The following is a 13994-nucleotide window of genomic DNA, read 5'->3' as shown; positions in this document are numbered from 1 at the left end:
CAAGGGGCAGACGGAGAAGAGGAGACGAAACCCGAGAGTCTTCTCTCCGACTCCGGCTACGACGCAAAGCCGCGGTCGGCGCGAGGGGAAGAAAAATGAGCAGAGCGAGTGAACAGAGTTTATTCTGCGGCCTCTTCGCTGGTGCGACTGCGGTCGAGCGCTTGTCATTGTGAGCTTCGAACGACAGCGGCAGGGAGACGCTGAGCTACTGCACTTGGCGAACGAAAGCCATTGTCCTGTAATCTTGAAAAAGTTCCGTCACTTAAAATGTGACGTCTGATAATCCGCCTCCGCCAAAGGTCGTCAGATTGAATAAAACGTCTGTCCTCGGCCTCGCGGCCGAATCTCACGTCGCGCTCAGGCTCGGCGTAGAATCGAAACAATCCCTTTAATCGCCGGGCGCTCTGAAAGGAGCGTCGTGCCGCGGTGACCGTGTCGCAGAGGAGCGTCGATCGCTCGCGAACGTGAGCGTGCGACGGTCGCCCGTTTTAAGGCGCGCGGCAAATTCGGAACGCCCTCCGAGGCCAGTTGTAATTTGTGATAACCGCGATCGTGGGGCTTCGTAAGTTCAACCGAATTCAAATTAAATGGTAAATCTCGAGTGCCGATTCTGCGTCGCCCGTTTCTCGCCCCGGACGTTTTCGGAAACGCGTCGGGTGAGGCGACCGAGTCTCGAGGAGGGGAAGTAAGTTCGTTTCGCTGACGTCAACGCGGGCAGCGCAAAGCTGCAGCTTTGGTGGAATAAACTGCGCTAAAACCCGACGACGACAACTGCGACCGCCGGGACGAGACCGACAACGGACGCTTGAGCCGACGATCGCAAATTCTGCGCTTCGATTACGTCGACAGACCTTTGTTTTTTTCCGTGTTTTTGTCCAGCGGCCGGCCTTTCGCAAAAACGCGCAGACAGCTCTCGAGAACGGAATCGTTTTGAAGAATTGCCGCCGAACCAAACGAGGAAATCGAAACGTGCGACGACGAGCGCGGCGCGTTCAATCGCCTTTTATTCGCGTGGAGTTGATTCTGTAAGTCCCACGGTTGCCGGTACAAAAGTGCTACTGAGAAGGACCGAAAAGGGAATTTTATAGCTCGTTTGGGAAGGACGCACGTAATCACATCTCGCGCTAAAAACAATTAGGCGGCTCTATGTCACAAAGACGACCGCAAATTACCCGCTTAATTCTACAACCGAGGAATTCTTAATCGCAACGTTAAATTAGAGTCTTCTGCCAATTCACCAAATTCAAAGCGTCTAGCTTTACGCTATGCGCTCATTTATGTTCGAGATAGTGTTCTTGTGCTGCAATCTAAAGGGGGCTGTGATTAGAGAAGATAACGATGCTTAGGTAAAAGAAATAAAGAAAGAAATAAAACGATTCATTACAGCTTGAATTGTACTCCACTTCCTCCCTCTCCGTACAACGTTTCGCAGCCGTAGAAGCGAGCCGTCTCATTTGGCAGCTCGGTGGCGGGATGACGCCGTTTAGCCCGTGTCGACGACGGCGGCATCGAGGCCGCGCGTTCCCAGATGGACCGACCGCAGCTGTGCGCGTACGCTCTCTCTCTGCTGACTCCTGCGCTCCGACCGCGCCTTGTAGCAAACAAGCGCTCTGTTCGCACTCTGTTGGGACAGTAACGACCCCTCCGTTTACACGCTCCCGCAGAATACTCATTAGCCCCGGGTGCCCGCTCTGCTCTTGTCGTCGCACTCTGTCGCGGCATACGGTCGGGGCTACTCTCCGCGAGTGAAAGTGACCTCGACGCGACTCGGCTGAAATGCTGTCATTGTGGCCGCCGTCTTTTTTTTTTCCACGCTGACGCAGAGAAAACGACGCGTACGAGTGCATTTCTTTATTATTATTATTATTATTATTATTATTATTATTATTATTTTTATATTATTTTTCTGCGCAACTGCGGGACGGTTATCAACAATTAAGTCAGGAGTAAACAGAATGGACGCGCAACCGGCTTGATCCGTTCCCGCGAGCCTCGTGCTTAACGCGTGAAGACGTCCGAAGCGAGACGGCGGCGCTTTGATCGGACGACCGACGTCTCTTTCTTTGTAACGCCCGCGTGCCTGACGCGTAAAAATCACAGGTAGGGGAGACCCCCCTACCTGTGATTTTTATGCTGTCGCAGGGTGGACGAAGGATCGATCGCATCCGGCGGCAGAGAAACATCAAACGGAATAAGAATTTTGCGATCCGTGACGCGATCGGAGAACGCGGCGCGAGTCCGTCGGCAATTTAGCGACTTTACGAAAGGCGTTTCGAGAATTTCCAGGGCGGACGTGCGAAGAAAGAGAGAGGAAGAACGTCGGCGTTTCGGCGACGTAGCCGCAAGAAAGGGCACGGCGGGAGCTTTTGGGGAAGTGCGGCGGGATGGTAGAACAAAGCGCTCGAGTGTTTGGGATTCCGCATCGGGGCCTTTTGAAGAGGACGCTGCTGAATTGATAACGACGGTGGGTTTGCGGCGCCGTGGTCGGGGATCTGTCCGCTCTGTCCTCGTTAAAACGGCCCCGTACCTCGTGTGTCTATGAGGGACGAAGGAGGAAAGCTGGAGAGCTGGGACAGAGAGAGAAAGAGGGTGGGAGAGGAGGAGAGACGCAGCACCCTGGAAGTTTGTCGTGATGTAAATTAATGATAAGGTATTTTTAGCCGGGGATCTAATCGTTCCCCAGCGCGTGTGGAGAAGGAGCTCCGGCGAGTGAAACGGGAAAAAGAAACGAGGTAATAAATGACAAAACGGCTCATTTTCTTAAACGGCGTGAGGTAGATGTGTAGGTTTGCCGTCGCTTTGGAGCGTCTCGGCAGAAAACTAGTTCGGCTGCGTTTTGACAATGCGGCGGGAGCCCGGGAAAACGTACCGTTTAAAAGCCCGTCCGTGTGTCTCGGGATGCTCGTCGGTCTACTTTTCTTTGCGTGTGATCGGAAAGAGAAAACAGGACGCTGCACGAGCGGTCCCATCGGGTGATGCACTTAACCCTTTGAAATATGAACAAATTGGTTTGATTTCTTTCTAAAATATGAAAAGAAGGATATGAGCAACTTCAAAAGAAATAGCAAACGACTGCTTTAAAAAAGGTACAAAAGATGATGTATTTAAAGACAGCAAAGAACATTACCTTAAAATCGGCAAAACAAAAAAATATTACATTCGAAAGAGCTAAAGAAATTAATTGAAAATTAGCCAAAGACAAAAGGAGACTTAAAAAAAAGGTCAAGAACTGCACCTAAAAATCAGTAAAAAATACATATCGACCTCAAGAAAAGTGCTTCGGAAAAATTATTCCGTAATATGCTTTTAAATATATTATTATGACAATAGTAAATGAAAACGTAAGGACCGTAATCCCGTAGCTTTTTCGTACTTTACTTGTACCTTTGGTACAAAACTTGATACCAAAATATTAGGCCAAAAAAACAACAAATATAAAAAATAAAAACAAGAAAATGACCTGAAAACAGAGACACTTCTTCCCGTATTTTTACAAACTAGCTACGACCAACTACTACAACTACTACTTCATGTACCGATTTCTTGCAAAACTGCAAATTGTGGGACAGTTCTCACCAAGTCGCTCAACGCCTTTTTCCGAGTTCTAGATCCAAATCAAACCGGTTTGGGTTCAAGGAACGGCGTCAGGAGTCGGCACTGTGAGACTGACGCCGATCCAGGTTTCAGAGGGTTAAACAGGCATTTTTTAACATCTCCGGCTAAGGAGGACACGTTTGATTTAGCTCCGTCGTGTTTGAGTACCGGGACAAACTCTACTGCGCTGCTGCAAAATGAAGCCGTACCGCTAATTTCCACCGAGCTCCTCGATAACTTGATGCCGCCTCTTGCTGTCTCTCTCCCGATCGCGCCGACTGCTCCCGTTCCCCGAATATTCGCCAACGGAGGTTGAGCTCTTGGAGAGCCGAATCGGGTCACATTACGCAGACCCCACGGCGCACGCAAACGGACCGTACGGCGCAAACTCGCAGCGACGTGTGCGACTCACAAACGAGGTTAAGAGGGGTTAACGACCGCTGCGTCTTTCTGCCTCTCGCTCGTTCGTAACGCTGCGCTCGTTGAGCTGTTCGTTAAAAATGGATTGGGAACGTGTCCGTCCCGTGCCGGTCGAGGGTCTGATTGCAGGCACCTGTTGGAGCGACGGTATTTCTCTCGGCCGCCCGAACAAAATAAGCTCATCAAAGAACACGAGGCCTAACAAGTGCACGGAAAGCTTGGGAAGAGAGAGGGGGGAAAAGGAGTGAATAATTAAACTTCCTTTTTAATCTTTAATCTTGGTGATTAATGTCAGTGGAGAAACCTATTTGCCCTTCCGCCCGAGGGGAATGCTTATGAGCTTTGAGCTTGTAGTTATATGATTACATTTACGGGCGCGCTGCTAATGTTAACCTGCGCAAAGCTCGGGGGCAAAGAGGGAGAGAGTCCTCTGAGCGGCGAGACGCCTCCAGCTGCTAGTCAGCTGCTCAAAGTGACCTTTGACCTCTGCGAGAGATAAGGTGGAGGCGAAAAAGGAGCTTCCCGGCACGGACCGATAACGTTTCATGTCGTGAATTGAAACTGTTTCTTGACTCGTGTATTGGACTTGCTGACCTTTCCTTGACCTTTTGTTGCCGTGTGTCTTACCTGCTGTCGTCGTGAGCACGTCCGTGGTGTTTCGGAGCCCCATGAAATCAAACTGGTAAAGCCTCCAGTATTTCTGGTCCGAGGTCTCCACTGAGTTGCGGCTCCACTTGTACACGATCTCGTCCCGTGGGTAGCCGTCTGGAAACCACGCAGAGGGCGAGTTAGAGGAGCGAAAGAGAAACAGATAACGGCTGCAGGCGGAGAACACGGGAGGGATTGATGCGGCTTTTAATTTTAATCGTGATTCATGCCCACAGACGTGCAGAGAGAACTGGATAAAGCGTACCGGAGGCCGACTTTTTTATGCTCTTTTGTGTGACACGCTACTCTCTGGCACTATCCTGTGAGGTTTTTACGCTATTTTGGACAACGTACAGTGCTAAACTTTGACTTGATAACGCAGTCTGAATTCCTTATGGTATTTTAAGACGTACCCTCCTGTCACTCTGTTGTGCTGTTTTGGACGACGTAGTGTTAATATTATTTGAAAGACCGTACTTTCCCACTGAGCTATGCAACATGCTATTCTATGACTTTTTTAGGCTCTTTTGTGAAACATTTTATAGTCCCACTGTTTTGCTTTTTTTAAACAACATACCGCCCTTGGACCTTTCATGCTATTTTTCACATACTATCCTGTGGCCTTTTTTTTTTTTTTTTTTTTGTTTTTTTTGCTATTTTGTAAAACATATTATCGTAGGACTTTTTAAAATCTATATTTGATGACACACTTTCCTATGAATTTAATATAATATATAGTTAAAAATGCAGAACCTTGTAGCTTTAAAATGACGGCTCTTCCGTTGTCTGAAATACGCAACAACGTCCTTTGTACAGATAACTTATCGTAGAGCGAGGGGAGAGAAAACAGCTGAGTCTAAGCACATTTTTTCTAGCTTTCGCACAGCGGCGACTCTGTTTGACGGCCGTACCTGTATAAAAGGTCACTGGCAGTTTTTTCCCATTGGTACTCAGGCTAAGAAAAGTAAAGTATTTAATCATCTCACCTCACTTCATGCAGATATTTGTTTACTGCAGGAAACACACCTCTTAGAAACAGACGACATCAAATTGCAATCATCTCAGTTTACTCGCTCATTTTCATCACATTTCAATAAAAAACAAAGAGGAGTTTGTATTCTAATCAACAAATCAATATCATTTATCCATAACGCTACCATCGCAGATCCAGAGGGACGTTTTATCGTCATTAACATATCGATCAACAATAGCCCGCTGACAATTGGTAATCTTTATGGCCCATCTTTCTTTCATAACTTCTTTTCGTCCATATCCAACTTCTCTGACTCCCCAATAATAATTGGGGGCGACTTTAATACGGTAATAAACCCATCCATAGACAGATCCAACACACCTGGCAATCCACACAAACAATAATCCAGTTCATGAGTGATTTTGGTCTTGGTGACAGTTGGCGCCTACAACACCCAACTGTAAGAGAATTCTCTTTTTTTTCATCAGTTCATATTCATCATTCAATCATCCCAAATATCTCTGATCATCAAATCCACCCTATCATCATCAGTGACCGTGCCCCAGCATCATTCAGATGGAACCCACCGAGACCACACAAACCGGCCGCCAGATGGCGCTTTAACACAACCCTCCTGAAAGATTCTGAATTTAACAACCTCATCAAAAGAGAGTGGGCATCCTTCCTGGAAATAAATGATTCTCCAAAGCCATCGCCCACACTTCTATGGGAAACAGGTAAAGCCGTCATCAGAGGTATTATCATTTCATATTCAGCCTATAAGAAAAAGAAAGAAAACAAACAAGAATCTGAACTTCAAGAAAAAATCAAACAGCTAGAATCCATCAATGCAACCGACCCAACGGAAGACAAAAAGAAGAAATTAAAACAATATCGACTAGAAATAAATGAAATCCTGAATAAAAAAAAATAACTTCGTGATCAGCAGACCCCGACAGGAAAACTTCCACCACGATAACAAATCCGGTAAATATCTCGCAAACCAAATCAAAAGAAATAAGGAAAAATCCACAATCTCCACCATCATGAACTCAGCGGGGAAGTCGACAAACTCACCCCATGAAATAAATCAAATATTCAGAGAATTTTATGCCAACCTGTACTCCTCAGATAACAACCCTAAGGAAGAAGACATCAGACCGTTTCTCACCAGCCTCAATTTACCCCAACTCTCCCTTGAACAAAAAAACACATTAGACACACACCCCTATCAACTGAAGAAATCCAACCTGCCCTCAATAGCATGCCTAACAATAAAGCGCCCGGTCCCGATGGCTTCCCTGCTGAGTTCTACAAACACTTCTGGTCCGTTCTAGCTCCACTTTCGTAGAATTTCCATAGATTGTTAACTGAAATACAACAAAACTCCAGACTTCCATCCAACATGAATACAGCATCCATCTCACTCCTTCTCAAACCAAACAAAGACCCCACCCTGCCTTCAAGTTACCGTCCCATCTCACTCCTCAACGTCGACATAAAAATTATCACCAAAGCACTCTCCCGCAGATTAGAAAACATAATTCCATTCATTATTCACCCGGACCAAACAGGATTTATCAAAGGAAGAAACTCAGCCAGTAACACACGCAGACTATTCAATATAATGCACCATTCAACCGCACATAACCGTAATTCAATCGTAGCCACCTTAGATGCAGAAAAAGCCTTCGACAGAGTTAATTGGTCATTCCTCATCCACGCCCTCCACAGTTTTGGCTTTGGGGAATCATTTATTAACTGGATTACAACACTTTACACCTCACCTACAGCCACAGTTATTACCAACGGGCAAACTTCACAAAGCTTCACTCTTCACAGGGGGACCAGGCAAGGTTGCCCACTCTCTCCCTCTCTGTTCACCGTTTTCATTGAACCCCTAGCAGCAGCCGTCCGTCAGAACCCCCTCATCACAGGAATCCAAACCCCCAACACGCACCGTAAAATCAGCCTGTATGCAGATGACACATTACTTTTTATTGAGAATCCGCAAACATCATTACAAGAAGTAATCAGGGTCATCAAATCATTCTCTCTTCTCTCTGACTACTCAATAAACTGGAACAAATCCTCCATACTGCCATTAAGCGCCAACAGTCCAGATGTGGCAGCCCTTACGACACCCATCCCCTTCTGCACGAGTCACGTCACTTATTTAGGCATCCACATTTCCCCCAGGCTGTCAGAGTTGACCGACTTGAATTTCACTCCGCTACAAAAAACAATTCAAGATGATCTCCAACGATGGATGAACCTCCCACTATCCATTCTAGGCAGAATAGCAACAGTCAAAATGACAATCCTCCCCAAAATCAATTATCTCCTTTCAATGATCCCCGCTCATCCACCTCTCGCCTGGTTTCATTCGCTCGATTCATCCGTCAACAAATTTTACTGGAAAAATAAACCCCCGCGAATTAAACTGGCCACTCTTCAAAAATCTAAAAGATTAGGCGGACTCAATGCTCCAAATTTTCAATATTATTCATTAGCAAATCAACTTCAATACATCTACAAATGGACCCACCCCACTCAGTCAGATAGCATTTGGTTAGACATAGAACAAACAGTTAGCAAAGACATCCATATCTCAGATTTACCATTCCTCAGTCAAACTATCAAAAAACCCACAATATCATCAGCTCTGACAGCCTGGTGGAAACTCTACAACATCACTAACTCCACTCTGGCACCTTCACTTTTCACCCCGATCTGGCATAACCCGGACTTCATCAGCAATAAACAGTCACTATATTTCAGCACTTGGGTAGACAAGGGGATTACTCACCTCAAACATATCTTCAACAATAACATCCTGGTTCCATTTCCCCTCCTGGTCCAGAAGTTCGGCATCAGGAGCCATCGATTTCTACAATATCTACAGGTTTCGTCATCCATCCGATCAACAATGAAAAACAAGAATATAAACTTAGACCCCCCCCCCCTCAGCCTCTACATCCATTAACATCTCTTCCTCAAAAAAAAAAACTCTTATCTAAAATATACAAATTGTTATCGCAGGCCGATACATCGCCCTCCGTACCTTCAGAAAAATGGGAAACTGATCTCTCCGTTACTCCTGATGCTGACTTCTGGCCCCAAATCTGCCAGAACATTTTCTTCATGACAACAAATGCCAATTTACAACTCATACAATACAAAATCCTCCATAGAACTCATCTGACTGGACACAAAATGCAAAAAATGGGCTTCTCAGCCTCTGGAAACTGTTCGCACTGCTCACTAAAATGCACTGCACACCTGTTCACCGCTTCTGGAGAAACATCACAGAAACTTTATCCCAGATTATGGGCTGCCGCATCCCACTTTCCCCTTCCCTCTGTTTATTAGGAGACGTATCCACATTAAAACTTGACAACACACGCACCCGTTTACTTCTAGTGGCGCTGACTGTCGCCGAGAAAACTATCCTCGTGAACTGGAAGTCTCGGAACTCCGTACACATCACACGCTGGAAAAACCTGCTTGCGGACTGCATCTCTTTAGAAAGTACAAACTCCTCTGACAATAATCATAACCCTACCTGGCTATCATTCATCACTTTTTTACAATCATAACCTGCCACAAACCAGTCACATCATCCGCCCCAGATCTCTGACACCTTCATTCCCATCCTTAGTAATTACCACCGATGCATATATTTATTTATTTTTATCTTTCTTCTTCTGCCTGACACATATTTACAAACTGTTACATCTCCTTAGAAAATACAAACTCCTCCGACAATAATCATGACACTATCTGGCTACAATCATCACCTACAACAAGCTATTATTACATCAATTACTACAGCCTCTGTAACCTTCACTCCCATTCATTGTGATCAATATTTATATATTTGTTTGTTTATTTATCTATTTATTTATTTATTTATTTATTTATTTATTTGGGGGTGGGGGGGTAATTGATACAACTATCGTTATTACTATAACTATTATGATTAACATGATTAACATTTATTAATATTTATAAACTTATATACTTACTTACTACACTTATATATATATATTTATTTATTTATTTATACTTACTAATTACTATTCTGGTCCCTGCTGGGTCACGCTTGCTGGCCCATGGCCTGTGGTCCCTCCACCCCACCTCACCCAAAATCCCCGCTCTGGACTGTTTTCAGGTGGCACATCACCACATACAGTCCGGGCACGCTGGGGTTGGGGGGGTCCAGGGTGTTGGGGGCTGCAGGCTGGTCATGTGTGGGTGGGTAGGGACATGACGCATCACATCTCATCTCATAAAGACCCCCCACCCTTTTCCTCCCTTCTCTTCCACTCTCATTATTATTATTAGTATTATTATTGTTATTTCTATTATTATTATTATTATTATTATTATTATTATTATCATTATTGTTGTAGCTATTACTTATGTTATTTTCTTTATGTATTTATTTTTTCCTTCTGTATACTCATCTCCATCTCCATGTCTGACGATTATAATATTTATTACTACTATTATATTACATATTACTGTCTTTCTTACTCTCAAATCACACACACACACGCACACGCACACGCACACACACACACACACACACACACACAAAATCTGTTGCTGTTTGTTGTTCACACCTGTTTTCTGTCTGTCCTGTATTGTCACTGTAATGTCATATTACACAATAAAAAAAAAAATATATAAAAAAAAATAAAATAAAATAAAAAATAAAAACAAAGAAATACCATGACTTTTCATCTAAAATCCCATGTTTTCAACTGATTACAGTGGCTGTCAGCTGATCGACAAAAAGCTAAAAGAAATGTACTGAAAATGTCACATATTTTGCTATTTTTTTCCCACACGGTCAACTTACTCGCAGCCCTCAATCATGGCGAGCATTTTGTGACAGAAATAACCGTCACTCACACGTAATGGTATGTGCAGTAAAAATGTAATTATTTCACTAATGTCGCTCCGCAGTGTGAGTTCTTTAAGAAGTGACTGCGGCCTGCAGCGTGGCTGACTGCATGGGTCCGTTTAATCATAGTTAAGGCGTTTCGTGGCTTTCACACTGAGCTCACGAGCCGTCGCAGAAGTTTTCTTTGTTATTACACAATGAGCTAAAAATAGAGAGCTTAAAAGACATCAATTCAAAACATATTGTCAAAGCGTCTGCAACGCATCTGCTATCACAAATCGATCGGAATTAACGAGAAGGATTAGTGCCGTCTTAAAGGCATTCGTCGTCTTTATAACGCTATACCTCAAACAAAGTTGACTGCAGTCACAATAAAAAGGCATCTTATTTGCTTCACACACGACCTGTGCAAACACTTGCCAATGCGCTATTTAAAAAACCAAAACAAAAAGCAGGTCGTGATGTGCCTGATCGGCAGAAACGGTTTCTGAATCTGCAGATATGGACATCTGTGCTGCTGTCTCCCAAAAACACATGTATGTAAGCTATGTTCATGGATAAAGTAAAAAGATCTGGCCGTTTTAGCGCAGTCCTAGATCAGATGTTTTTGTTCTTTTATTTGAGGAACCTTTGTTAGGCTGTGACAGGCAGTTAAACCTCTTGAATACATTGACCGTTTGGAACTTGGTTTTAGGAACGTCTCCAAATGTCACTTCGACTGTTCCTCCGCACAGTTTTAAATTACCGCTAAACAAATTTATGGTATTATGTAACATTGTGATAACGAAATCAAAGCCGACAAATGGCGCCAATAACACGAAGCCGGACTGCCTTTACTGGCTTCACAAGGGCAGCAACACCCAAATAAAGTAGGTGACGGTACAACTTCAAAGATGGCTTGCAAGCTGCCCATAAGCTCAGAGAGGAAGAAAAAGAACAAGCGCTGCACGCTGAGAGCCAAATATGTCGTCGCCGTCTTTCAAAGTTTCAGGGAAAGACAACAAATGCCAAGGGCCTATTCCCCAACGGCCTAATTCTCCATCAGATCAGCAAACTTCCTGCTGCCATTAATCAGGTTAAAAGCAGCGCTGACGGACCGTCTTTATGACCAAACCCAGCAGCAGCAGCTCACATCCAACACAGAGCCTCAAAACAGTCCTAACCGACTCACCACGACAGGCTCAAACTACAGGGAGGTGGAGGCACTCTCTGTTTCAATTCACTGAGAAGAGAAACAACATATCTGTTTTGACAGATTATATCATTTGAATTTTAATTCTAAGGCAAAACCATACTCAAAAGTCTGGTAGTTTTCAGATATACATTAGTAGAAAAAATTGTTGTTTGTTTTTGGTGTGTCAAGATTTGGTTCGTTCGGAGATTTTATCGCGACGTCTTAGCCTTTTTTACCCTCAGTTATTACAGGTTATGAGCCGCTTTTTAAAATACCAAAAATGTAAAATTACCAGTTACCGTATTAATATCCGTATTAGTATCAGCCGTTAAAGGCAGGTTATCATTGCATGAGCCACGAGAAGTCGGTAATTATTGGTTATTTTATTAGCATCTGTCATGTAAAGTTATCGGCTATTGTATTATTGTATTATTATCAGCCATTGATTATTGTGTCGGTTATTACGATAAAAGACAAAGAAACATTACAACAGCGGTACGAGTCCAGGTCGCCAGCCTGGCAACGCCACCGGAAAGTTGGTTATCATACCTGTGTGGGCCGTGAGGAGCGGGTAAGTATTGGTAAATGTATTAGTATCGGCCATGAGAAGGGGGTAATTGTTGGTTAATGTATTAGTCTTGTCCATAGTCAGAAGCGGGTAATTATGGATTATCGGTATTAGCTGAAAAAAATTCCATATTGTGCATCTGTGGTTTTAAATGGGGGAATTTCGGTTTTAAATTATCTGCTATCTGAGCTTACGTTTGTATACTTTTTGCCCAGACGCCAAATCTAAAACACACACCATGAAATTATACAGTAGTTTTTTGGTTGTTTTTTTCCAAAATATGTTTGCAATTAGCCATAGGAATATAGCTTCATTAGCTTCAGCTAACATGATACTTCATGGCTTTAATTCAGTGTTACTAAAGACTCATCTGTTGCTGCTACAGACTCAAAATATGTCCATTCACACGGCGAGGGAAAAAAAGGGTAATTACAGGAAATCCTTTTACTGAGAGAAGAGACATAATGGAAGTCCATTTGCGGTCAATAGTTCTTTCACTGCCTACATTCCTGGTAGATCCGCTCTTGTCACACTGTGAGCATAAATACTCAATTGATTATCAATGCTGAGAGGAGGGTCAATAATGGCCTGTGACAAACGCCACCATCTGTAGGTAATGATAATGATCTAAAGTAAATCATATCTAGCACTGGAAGATGTCTGGTCCAACTGAATGACCCATCATGGAAAATAAAATGGGATTTTGGTGCTTTTTAGGTGACGGGTAACTTAATAAAGGCGCTGGTTAATGGAACAATAAACGCTCCGAGAGCTCTAATTTCACGCCAGCACGGAGACGTTGGTAGAGCTAATGCAGTCATCATGCCATAGTTTCTGGCTCTGAGCTGTTTTAATGTGCTAGAACATAGACATAGTTAATACGATTAAGCTGCAGCATTAAAGCAGGGGTAGGCGGTTTGATTTCGGTGTTCTGCGCCTTCCCTTGACGGGAGACTTTGGCCAATCGAAAGTCATTTTAGAGAGACGGCGTTTTACTGGCAGATCCACGTATGGAGCACCCAATAATGTTCAAATCTTTCCTGAAAATACAATAACACCTGAAAATGTAATTAAACTTTTTAATAAATAATACTTTTAATAAATTTTTTACAGATATAGTATTAACATCTTTGAGGTGGTCATTTTTTCAAAACTGATGATACAATGAAATGTAATGAAATAATGAAAAGATGCTTTTTTTTTTCCAGAAATGTTAAGTATGTAGGCATACAAAGTTTATATCACTCTTATTGTTTTCAGTAGGCTAACATTACGCCAACATTTGACACTGATTTCAAGTTTTTGGAAATGTAAACTCAAGGACTTAAGTAGAATTTCAAATTTCAAACAGATGGCAAGTTCTACATTGTTATGAGGTAAAGATTCATCAAACTTAAATCTCTATCACTGACAAATTAATTACTGATTTTCTATTTGTGAAGGAGGGCCTGACCAAAAAAGTGGAAGTTTATGGGTACTGTTTACACCCCTGATGATGTACAGTATTTTTCAATAAGGCAACATCTACATCACAGTGCATTCTGTCATAAATTCCCCAAAATGTCAGTGTCAGTCGGAACATTTCTTTAAATTACTGTTACAAATTATTATATTATTGGATTTTATTGCATATTTAATCAAGTTAAGTGCAAACTTAAGTACATTTTCTGATGTTATCACATATTCAGGAAATAATGACATTATC

At 43.2% G+C, this 13994-nt stretch overlaps 1 protein-coding gene across 2 annotated transcripts in view; it reads right to left on the bottom strand.

Annotated features, from left to right (window-relative positions):
* Window positions 1–13994, bottom strand: part of LOC121962607 (gamma-aminobutyric acid receptor subunit gamma-3-like) — a 106588-nt gene that overhangs the window by 19351 nt on the left and 73243 nt on the right. For both annotated transcript variants that reach the window (XM_088074818.1, XM_088074819.1), the window contains one exon: window positions 4642–4779. In XM_088074818.1, the coding sequence (XP_087930944.1) occupies window positions 4642–4779 (138 nt within the window). The remainder of the gene's footprint in view (window positions 1–4641; window positions 4780–13994) is intronic.

Source organism: Plectropomus leopardus, chromosome 24 (assembly GCF_026936395.1).
Source record: "Plectropomus leopardus strain MGB_pleo_1.0 chromosome 24, ASM2693639v1, whole genome shotgun sequence".
Classification (NCBI taxonomy): domain Eukaryota; kingdom Metazoa; phylum Chordata; class Actinopteri; order Perciformes; family Serranidae; genus Plectropomus; species Plectropomus leopardus.
Note: the sequence above shows the minus strand (reverse complement) of the source record. Positions and strands in the feature narration are given on the sequence as shown.